Source organism: Neofelis nebulosa, chromosome 3, assembly GCF_028018385.1.
Source record: "Neofelis nebulosa isolate mNeoNeb1 chromosome 3, mNeoNeb1.pri, whole genome shotgun sequence".
Taxonomy (NCBI): domain Eukaryota; kingdom Metazoa; phylum Chordata; class Mammalia; order Carnivora; family Felidae; genus Neofelis; species Neofelis nebulosa.
Window position 1 is genome coordinate 62,972,327 of NC_080784.1, and position 12,203 is coordinate 62,984,529.

Sequence of the window (12,203 nt, forward strand, 5' to 3'; positions counted from 1 at the left end):
CATTTAACCCATCCCCCCACTCAACACCCCTCCAGCAACCCTCAATTTGTTCTCTGTATTTAAGAGTCTCTTACGGTTTGCCTTCCTCTCTGTTTTTTTCTTATTTTTCCATCCTTTCTCCTATGTTCATCTGTTTTGTTTTTTAAATTCCACATATGAGTGAAATCATTTGATACTTGTCCTTCTCTGACTGATTTATTTAACTTAGCGTAATACATTCTAGATCCATCCACGTTTCAGATGTCAAGATTTTATTCTTTTTGATACCTGAGTAATATTCCATTGTATACATTTACCACATCATCCTTCTCCATTCATCAGTTGATGGACATTTGGGCTCTTTCCATATTTTGGCTATTGTTGATAGCGCTACTATAAACATTGGGGTGCACATGCCCCTTTGGATCAGCATTTTGGTATCCTTTGGATAAATACCTAGTAGTGTAATTACTGGAACATAGGATAGCTTCATTTTTAATTTTTTTGAGGAACCTCCATTCTGTTTTCCAGAGTGGCTGCACCAGTTTGCATTCCCACTGACAATGCAAAAGTGTTCTCTCCACATCGTCACCAACATCTGTGGTTCCCTGAGTTGTGAATTTTAGGCATTCTGACTGGTTGATCCTAATTTTAAAAAAACAAACAGGGAATTATTCTAATGTGATACACCTGCTATTGTCACCTTACTTTAATTCTTGACAGCTAAGAGAATGTACAATCTACTTAAAGGTGTATTAATTTTACTCAGCTTTTCATATGAATCACTAATACCTTATGTAGGGACTTTTACTACCTCAAATACTTTTTAATGTATTAGTAATAGTTTAGTAATTGATTAGTAGTGAGTCAACAGCAGGAATTTTAGAGTAGTTTAACTATTTATAAATCACTTTAAACAAAACATATTTTCTTTATTAAAATATTCTAAACCTTACACCCACACACATGCACTCTGTTGATTTTATTACTGTATTTCTGCTTTCTAGGTAGTTGCACACTTCTAAAAAGCTACATGATAGTTTTAATGACTAGTATACATTTAAAGCATTTAAAGAATAGAAAAGTCAATGCTGGTAATCCATCATAAAAAGATATCTGGTCTTTTTTTTATGATCTTATTTTAGTTAAATTTTTTAGTGTTATGATAGCATGTTTGCAAAAAAAATTATGAAAAACTCAGTGTTTCTTCTATAGAAATAAATAGTTTCATATTAAAACATTTGTGGATTTTGCAGTAATATTTGTAGAACTGAAAGGTTCCCAAAGAAAAATTTTGCTTTAAATACTTTTCATCTATTAAGCAGTATTCAGCCAAAGTGTTAAAATCTTTATAGTCACATGAAGATTTTCTCTGAGATTATTTAATACATGGTAGATATAATTTAATAAATGGTACCTGAGTGGGTGAAAGGATTTATACATCTTCCCCAAAGGTTAGGAGAGTTGGCTAATTATTTTTATTACTTTAATATGCTAGAAAATGTTAGAAAAAAGCTCTATCAGGGTAACTGACACTAAGAATAACAATAAGAATTAGTTTATTAAGTAATCTAATGAAAAAAAATAGCCATTTATTTAAAAGCGTGCTTTCAAATGTTTCACCTTATAAAAGAATGTATTTTTCCTCACTATTCAATAAAACAACAAATTATTATTTACTGTAATTAAAGTATTATGTAATATATTTGGCTATATATTAGAGTAATATATAAAATATATAATATATAAATGAGAGTTATATATATATATATATATATATATATATATATATATACATATATATATGTAGTATACCCATGTTAAAGACCAGACAGAATTGCCTTACAAATAATAGGAGAAATACTTCAGAATTAAATATGTGTAGATGAACAGCTGAATCTTGTACAGTGTACTCGTGAAATCTTAAATTGCTCCCTTATACAAAGTTTGTGGGACTGGTACTCATGTTTATTCAGTGAGGTCACTAATCGAGAGAATCAAATGTACATGGATTTTCAGGCAATGTCATAACAAACATATACAAATATTATTTTTACTTTGCAATAACTAGTCCATAGTAATTAGAAAAAATGCCTTCAATATGATATTGAAACTTCAGCTCAAAAATTTCCTCTGGCTTCTATTATATTTGGAAGGAGTAAAATTTTAAATGTCCATTCTATAAGCCCATGTTGCATAACTTGATACATTACTCAGTGTTCATCATAAGTGTACTCTTAATCCCCTTCACCTATTTTTCTCATCACCCCCTCCCTCCCCCAGCATGCCCCTACCCTCTGGTAACCATCAGTTTGTTGTCTATAGTTAAGAGTCTGTTTCTTGTATAGTCTCTCTCTCTCTCTCTTTGAAAAAAATTACTTTTTCTTCACATTAGATTTCCCAAGGAAAAAGACTTGTTTGGCTTATATATATTAAACTATAAAATGTATATTGGGGTGCCTGGTGGCTCATTCAATTAAGCGTCTGACTTTGGCTCAGGTCATGATCTCACAGTTCTGTGCTGACAGCTCAGAGCCTGGAACCTGCTTAGGACTCTGTGTCTCCCTCTCTCTCTGCCCCTCCCCTGCTCTCACTTGTGCTCTCTCTCTCTCTCTCTCTCAAAAATAATAAATAAACATTAAAAAAATTAAATATATACATATATTAATCACTTTGTCTCATTTCCTCATTACACTTTGTTACTTACATGAAAATTTAATAACTGAATATTGTCAAATTCATATAATATTTTTAAATTATTTGAATTGATTATACCCTGCCTTTTCCCTAAAATATTGTAGTATGGGAAAGTGGGTACTAGTTCCTATTGGTTTTCTGCTTCAATAATTTAAGATGCCTTTTTATATAGAAGGTTTTTAGAATATGAGCATAAAATACGTTGAACTATTTGAATATTATAAATTAGAAAATATATTTATTATATAAAATATATGTAATAATACATAATAATAATATAAGCCAAGCTATATTGTGTCCATTTAGAATTTTATATTTATCTGAAAATGTTCTCCTTTAAGTGGTTGAGTTCAAAAAGAAAGGCAATTCTTTATTTCTAAACTTGCTTAATTTTTAAAAGATGGCTTAGCAGAAATTATTTTATAATATGTCCTGTTTCCACACTGCATATATACTTGAAGTATCTGGATAGAACTAAAAAGACCAAAGCCTGTCAGCATTATTCAGTATCAAAACTTATAATAGTGTGTCTGATATAAGCTGAAAGAGCATTGACTTTTTTTAGAGATTACTTTTTTAATGCAAAGCTATTTCTCTATATCTTATAGCCTGTTTTAAATAAAGGGAAAACATAATCAGTTAATTGTTTTGACACCAGTCCCTCAGGCGGATTTATATTGCTGAGTTGATTGACCGTTTAAAAGTAAACGATAAGAACCATTTTCCATCATATAAGTATTTCATATCATTCTCTGCATTTTTCTATACAATTTGGTCTGTCTGCAAAAAATCAAGATAATCTAATACCAATAATTAGGAAAGCCTTTCTCTCTCTGTCTCTTTCCCCCTGCCTCTGTTTCTCCCTCCAAGTATGCATATAGATACACATACATGTATCATATAGGTATGTACTCCATAAAAAAGAAATAATACATCATATGTGTCTTTTAAGGCCATGTAAAGACCAGATGAGGTTTGATATCATAGAAATTATTCTTTTTTTTTATTTAACTATAATCCTTGAAGTAACACTTTTAATGTCATTGCAGACCCACCTTGCCAGACGGAGCTCAGCAATATTCAGAAGCGGCAAGGGGTAAAGAAGCTCCTAGGTGAGTAATAGATCATTCTTCTGAAGCCTTTATTGCTTACATAAATAACCCCAGGGAAACAGCAACATAAAATCAATATTAATCCAACAAAGATAGACGACACTAAATTTCAGTAACAAAATTTATGAAGTTTTTGAAAGCCATTAAACTTACTTTTATTATCTTACCTATTGAAAGATATTATGTCTGTTTTATTACCCTAATATAATGTTCATTTTGAAAGTTATTAAGTGAAAAAAGAGATTTAAACAATGCTAAAGTTAAAGCATCAGCAGAAACTTTCATTCTAATTCTGTGGCTAACAATTCAAGAATAATGGTGCACACATGCATATAATAATCTAATACATATAAAATAATCTAATATATTTATATATTCTAATATATCTATAATAATGTATATATAATATTTATATGATCTATATATATTCTAATATATAATCTAATATGCCTACAATGATCTAATATCTACTATATGATATATAATATGTAATATATAATATATATGTAATAATATCTATAATAATCTAACATGTATAAAGTAATATGAGAGAGAGATGGGTGAAAGCATGCCGTAGTACCTCAAAGAAACTTGAATAAACTTTCTAGTGTTTTTCATCAGCACTTTTTACTAACTTACTTTTAGCAAGTAAATATATGTATTAGATAGATGATAGATAGATAGATAACAAAATTCACCAAAAGTCTTGAAACATTAGAGTGCTTGACTATCAAGAAATTACTAAACTATTATGTGTGATTATTTTGTTTATTCTTCTAGACATAAAATTTTAAAATAAACTTTTTTGAATAATTTTAAAGAAATTTTACAAAGATTAGTACATAGTTTATATATGTCCTTTACTCTACCTCCCCCAGAGTTACCATCTTATTATGTACCAAATAACCATTGTCTGTTTGTCAATTCTAAGAAATTAACATTGCTATAATTCTATTAGTTAAAACTTAGACTTTATTTGGATTTTACCAGTTTTTCCACTGATGTCCTTTTTCTGTTTTAGGATCCAATGCAGAATACCACATATGCAATGTTTTCTGTTTTGTCTTTTCCATGTATATTAATGCCTTGAGTATTTAATAGAACACAATTTTTAATATTTTTGAATCTCATTGATTTATTATGTCACGCTATCTTCGTAATTATAATATTGCATGTTTAAATGAGTTTTTTATAAATTACTTGAAAATCCATACTTCAAAATGAAAAGGCTATTTTTTTTGTAATAAAGCACTTTAAGATATAAAGAATTACTAATGATAAAACTACAATGTGTTATGTTTCTTTTAGCTCTGTTAAAAAATGCATACTACACCACAGCTCAAAAATGAAATAATACAGTCATACATAGGTTTTTTTGTTTCCACAAAGCAAAGTTTATCCATGTACAATGGGAAAAGCCATTGAAATTCAACTGAAAAATATTTTAGACTTACCAAAATTCAGAATTTGATTATTTGCAGTTTAAAAAAAAATGAAAACATATCTAGTGCCTTTGGAAGGAGTAACTTTTATTCTTTTTACATAATAAAAATGGAAATCATTATTAGAGAATGAATGCCCTAAATAGTTCTTTTTTTTTTTTTTTTGGAAGTATAACGGTACTTACCTGAAAAGTTATCAGTTGTTATATAGAGATAGTGCGTCATACTGGCATTAAAGATAAATTAATGGTCACACTAACTCTACATCATAACACTTTCATGTCAAAGATGTCAAGTTATGATAGCCTTTTAAAAGATGGAGCTAAGAATGTGAAAAAAAAGTGTTCTAATTTTTGCTGGTCTTAAATCTACAGATGGCGTTTTCAAGTTTTCTATATTAGTAATATTCTGTCTACTTCACTGATAGTCTCATACTCCAAATCTTTCAAATGAATTACAATTTTAAAATCAAACTATTTATTGATCAGAATTTTGAAACTTTATTTAAAGAGGTAATATTATGATCCCATATGGTTGCAAGACTAAGTAAATTGAAAGAATTTCATGTTCTATTGATTTATTCAGCGGTTGCTTTTTTTTTTTTTTTCTCTCTCTCTCTCTCACTAGATAACTAGAGTGTGTCTGGTCACTGAGAGAATAGAATAGTCAGGAAAGACAAGAAAATTTTCTAATTTCCTAAGCCTTACTTTGTTGTGTCGGCATAAACATTTAAGAAAGTGAATTCACTTCTAAGTTATGAATTAAACATTTATCATTAGCCACGTGCCAGGTACTATGTTAGATATTATAGATGTGAAAATAAATGTCTGTCTTTCCCACTTGATTAAGAGTTGTTAATATAATACTCAAAACAAAGAGAATGCAAAATTCCCAATAGAGAGGATATCACATTATAGTGGTGAAAGCACGTAATAATAAACCACACACACACACACACACACACACACACACACACACACACACCACGTTATAAGAAGCATATGAGAAATCTTCCAGTTTAAGAGAGGGGTGCATATTAGGGGTCACATTTAAGTCAATATTAAAATGTAAGAGGGAGGGAAGGAAGGAGGGAGGGATTCCAGATGAGAAACAGATAAATACAGAGATGAAGCATTAGTGAATTTGGGCAAAACAGTTTGATGTGGAAAAAGCTTGGAGTATATGAAGGAAAATTTGGGGGATAGAAAATAGAAAGTAGGCAGTGATGATGGTAGGGGGTCTGGTGTGCCATTCTAAGTGGTCTGGATGATGTAATACACACGGCATTACCCAGGTTCTAATTCTGTATTATACCTCTGAGAACAGAGTACCCTTTGCAGAATGAGAAGGAGTAATAATAAATTTGCTTAACAAAAGAAACATAAAGTAGTTTATTATGTAAATAGCCTGCCTCATGACAGCAGTAAGCTTACCTATTTTGTTCTACATATATCACTAGTTCACAGCCTGGAGGGGGAACTCCATGTGTGTATATCTTGAGTGAATTAATGCATAGGTGCTGACCATCAAATAGAAACACAACTTATTTATAATTGTGCGTGCGTGTGTGTGTGTGTGTGTGTGTGTGTTTCACAGGACAGTACATCCCCCTCTGTGATGAAGATGGTTACTACAAGCCAGCACAGTGCCATGGCAGTGTTGGACAGTGCTGGTGTGTTGACAGATATGGAAATGAAGTAATGGGATCCAGAACAAATGGTGTTGCAGATTGTGGTAAGAATAAGGATTGCTTATTTAATAATTTCTCAAGCACAAGATGAGTTCTTAAGAATCTCATTAATTTGCCCAAGCATTTAAGGAGGACATACTCTATGCAAAAAATGTAGAATATATTGGGGAGGGAGGGGTGACAAAAAGGGTCACTCCTAGCATATGAAAACCTTGTGTAAATAATAAATAGAATGCATTACTTAAGTATTTGAAGGGAGAAGAATTAAAAGGTGAGTTCCTTTTACTATTTCATATACAGAAATGTTAAATACCTCCTGTTTTCCTCTCAAGTACAGCATATTCTTGTCATCCACTCTATTCCAAGTTGGCTAACTCCAGTGTGTGCCTTGTCCCCATATGGAACCCTTTTGTCTGCATACCTTTGGAGAAATTGACCTAGGGAGTATGTGGGCTCATTCACAAAAGAAAAGCTAACGTTTTTGAAGGAAAGGTCCACAAATTGCAGCTATATGAGCATATCTCCTTATATTTGGGTAGGAAAAATATAGTTTAAATGTTTGAAAGGTAATTATAATTAACATATATAATTATATATATATAATTAATATTCTAATTCTTTTCATGGAGGTGACTTTTTTATGTGTAAATCTAAAAATAATATTAGAGTTAAGTTGCACATCATGCACATGTATTTTAAAGTTTTAAATGTGGTATCTTTTTGCTTCATAAATTTTTTTTTTAGAATGCAAGTTTCAAATGAGTATTTTTGTTTGTATGATGAGTTTTCATTACAAAACTCATTTAGCTATACACACACACACACACACACACACACACACAAACACAACATGCACACTCCCATGTTCATGCACACATATATACTAGGAATTAATGGATTGTGTCTCAATATGCATGGCCAAAAATGAAAATAAAGTACTTGGTCAATCTTGTATTTTAGATAATGTCTAGTTGTCTCTTTTAAGTGGTATTTATTTATTTTCTTTCCAGATTTATTTAAATTCAAATTACTTTAGTTTCAAGAGTAGAATTTAGTGATTCATCACTTACATATAACATTCTTCCCAACAACTGCACTCCTTAGCCCATCTCTCTCATCCACCTCCCCTCCAGCAACCCTGTTTGTTCTCTCTAGCTAAGAGTTTCTTATGGATTGCCTCCCTCTCTGTTTTTATCTTATTTTATCTTTCTTTCCCTTCCCCTATGTTCCTCTGTTTTGATTCTTAAATGCCATATATGAGTGAAATCATACAGTACTTGTCCTTCTCTGACGGATTTATTTTGCTTTGCATAATACATTCTGGTTCCATCCACGACACTGCAAATGGCAAGATTTCATTCTTTTTGGTAGCTGAGTAATATTCCATTATATGTACATACACATACATATATATGCACATACATATACATATACACATAAATGCCACTTCTTTATCCATTCGTCAGTGAATGGACATTTGAGTTCTTCCCGTAACTTGGCTATTGTTGATAACGCTGCTACTTTATGCAATTTTTAAACTGATAGACCGTGATCATTTAAAAAATATAAATGGTAAACTATATAAAGGTAATGACATCTAGTGCTTAAGTGCCTCTTCTGCATGTATTTATCCCATAATATTTTTAATAGCTTGGTTTTAGTTTTCTAGCCAACATTATTAGAATTAAGTGAGATAAAGTAGTATTAAGTAGATGCCTAACATACCTTAACATGTAAAGAGCATATCTTTGTAATATGTAGTTTAAAATGGCTGCATTATTAATTACACCAATTATCAGTGATGCCAATTATCAGTGATGAAAATAAAAACTATATGGGGATGAATTCAATGAGTGAATAAAGAAACTGTTTTGAGAACATGACTTCTGAGTTTTCTTAGCATCTTGAAATTATTAACAAGAGACATTGTGTAGGAGGATAGAAATAACATTATCTTCACATAAGATATGAATTTTAATGTGTTGTATTATAAAATCAATTTATAAACAATGGATTACATTAATAAGATTTGTTTTAATTAGCTACCTCAAAATTTTAAGACTAAAATATTTAAAAAGGTAGAAAATAAATGCACACTAACATAGGGTTGAAAAATAAACATTATGAGATATATGTACAATTTGGCCTCTATAAATAGTAATGAATAAATCCAAATATTTTTTAAAGTACTGACTACTTATGTTAGTTTTCTGTTGCTATTGTAACAAATTTCCATGAATTTATTTATTTTTTAACATTTATTTATTTTGAGAGACAAAGAGAGACAGAGCATGAGTGGGGGAGGGTCAGAGACAGAGGAAGACACAGAATCTGATGCAGGCTCCAGGATCCAAGCTGTCAGCATGGAGCCCAATGTAGGGCTCACACCCATGGCCATGAGCTCATGACCTAAGCTGAAGTAGTACGCTTAACCAACTGAGCCACCCAGGTACCCCAACAAATTTCCATAAATTTAGTGGCTTAAACTACACAACTGTATTATCTTAACAGTTTTGTGTGTCCAAAGTCCAACATGGGCCTTCTTGAACTAAACATCTGAGGGTCATCAGTGCTGCATACCTTCTAGAGGATCTAGGGGACAATCTGTTTCCTTGCCTTTTTCACCTTCTGTAGGCTGCTCATATTTTTTAGCTCATGGACCCTTTCCTCCGAGTTCAAAGCTAGCAACGTTGCATCTCTCTTACTGTTCTCCCTAGTCACAACTCCCTCCGACTCAATATGGAAAGGTTCTTTGATTTTAAGGATGCTGGCGATCATCTGAGCCTATCTGAATAATCCAGGATAATCTCCCCATCTCCAGGTCCTTAACTTAATCAGATCTGCAAAGTCGCTTTTTTTTTTTTTTTACCATTTAAAGTCACATTCACAGGTTTTACCGATTAGGAAGTGAAGGCCTTAAAGGAGCATTTATTTTGCCTACCACACTAATGGGAGAAATTTAAAATTCTTTGTAAAATTCAAAGTTTGACATGAGCCTCTATAAAAACTGGGCTAAGATCAATATTACTGAACTGGAAACCTTGCATATCAGATCTCCTTACTGATTCAGCTTTTTAGGACACAAATTCCAACAAATGATAGAGAGTGGATTTTTCCTTACCTTTGTTCAATAAGTTAAAGGCCAAAGTAAAGTTGTACTAATTTGCTTAATTTTCATCAGAATTTTATGTATCTCAGGAAATTATCCCATTACTCAATCAGATGACATTAATAATAATAATGTTTACTTTTTTCCCGAAGCTATTGATTTTGAGATCTCTGGAGATTTTGCAAGTGGAGATTTCCATGAATGGACTGACGATGAAGATGATGAAGACGATATTATGAATGATGAAGATGAAATTGAAGATGATGATGAAGACGAAGGGGATGACGATGATGATGGTGATGACCATGATGGGTACATCTGATTAACGAGAGCTAAGACCTATAAATTCTACATTTCTATTATTTACAAAGTGATAACCTATTGAGAATTATCTTCTTTCCCTAAAACAAAAGGATTCTAAAACTCACATATATTTTGTATAATTATTTCAAATATTGCAGCTAATGTCATAGGACTTTATGTTTAAATAAGAATCATTTATCTTGAGTTTTTATATGCCTTAGAGAAAAAGAAAATGCATATGGAGTCTAGCCAGAGGGGAAAAAAACATTAGGAAGAGCTACTGATATAAACAAATTTTCATAAGAACCAACTATGTCAATCTCCCACAAGCAAAACAACAACCAGGACTTGAGGTTGTATACGTTATTTTTCTGAGAGATATTCTAAGTTAAATTTACAATAACTTATTAGTGGCCTGGGTCCCAAGTATTTTATAAAACTAAGCATGACCTTAATTGCTATTCCAAGGTCGCATCTTCCTAGATTTACAGTGAGTGAGGGGATACCGACGGGTAAGAAAAACGGTAACAAGTGTAGAGTCCTCCATTGTGTTTTCATTAATAGTGATGTTTTCAATGATGAAATTATTCTGGATATGCTAGGATACTTTACAAAATGGCAAGTACGGAAAACCATGGATTCTGAAAGTTAAAAACTTCGTTGTCCTTCCTAATTTTTATTTTAAGTTGGATAGCGTTCTCATGTAGAATTTTTTTATATTCTAAAACAGCATGATTTCTTTACCTTTCTCGATTTCTTTATCTTTCTGACCAGCGATTTAGGGTGCAGAATTTAAAGTAGGAAGACAAAAGGAAAGATTACTTTAAACTACATTTTCACAAAGGTTTGTCATTTGCCTCAATGTCAAATTTAAAAGTCTTAATTCTTATTTTATTTCTTATTCAGATAAAATTTTGCATTTAATCCTAGAATTATGCCATTTTAATTACTAGTGCCGCAACTTAGAGACCGTATTGTATGGTGCCTTGCAAAATAGAAATAGAAAGGTTTTAGCATGCATACCAATATAGGATATTAGGCAATATATAAGCACACCTAATTAACAAATTAATACCAGTAAAGGTACTGCTGCTGGAATGAAGAAAATGGAAAATGTTTCTTTCTTTTTTTCTATTGTTACATAATTGCCATGTGGACTTGTTTATGATTATTGTGTAGAGTAGCATTTAAGATTTAACTGTAACAAAAATTACTTTAATTGCTGTATTTAAGTTAGCATGTTAATTAATTGTGTAGACATTTTGGCAAACGATCACTTTTAAGTATATCAGACCTATGGTTTTGTGCCCATAATACAAATGGAAAAACCTATTGAATTTTATGCATTGGTATCATAATTTAAGCAGTGGGTCAACTTTTCTCCCAATATACAATTCATCAAAGGTAAAATTGGTGAATTATTTCCATTTGATTTATACTCACTAAAAAAGAAACTTTAATGTTGATTTTATGTAATATTTAAAGTACAATGCATTTTCTTTTTTACTGTTTATGTATAGTTTGCAAAATAAAGAATCTTGTAACCAAATTACACCGTTTCTTAATGATTTTCTGGGTTATAGATAGCACGACGGATTCTTAATATTTTCATTGATTTTTCAAAAATGAATACATCACAAACTAGCTAGGAGAGTTTTTTGAAAATTTTGAATTTCAAAATCAGAATCCTTGGCATCTTGGATATTCTTTTCCTGTATATATTAACAATTATTTTTATTTGTTGATTTGTTTTATTTATTTCATTTGTCAGAGAATTCCAAAGTAGATCATTTTTTTTTGTTGATGGTGTTATTTTTAAACCCATTTTTGTGATAGCATATTTAAAATACTGAGCTAGGGGCGCCTGGGTG

At 31.2% G+C, this 12,203-nt stretch overlaps 1 protein-coding gene across 3 annotated transcripts in view; it reads left to right on the forward strand.

The window, feature by feature from the left end:
* The window catches only part of SPOCK3 (SPARC (osteonectin), cwcv and kazal like domains proteoglycan 3), a 491,866-nt gene extending 479,985 nt beyond the window's left edge, over nt 1-11,881 (forward strand). For all 3 annotated transcript variants that reach the window (XM_058720948.1, XM_058720947.1, XM_058720946.1), the window contains exons 9-11: nt 3,726-3,788; nt 6,827-6,964; nt 10,182-11,881. In XM_058720948.1, the coding sequence (XP_058576931.1) occupies nt 3,726-3,788; nt 6,827-6,964; nt 10,182-10,351 (371 nt within the window). In that variant the 3' untranslated portion in view covers nt 10,352-11,881. The remainder of the gene's footprint in view (nt 1-3,725; nt 3,789-6,826; nt 6,965-10,181) is intronic.
* The last annotated feature ends 322 nt before the right edge of the window (nt 11,882-12,203 follow it).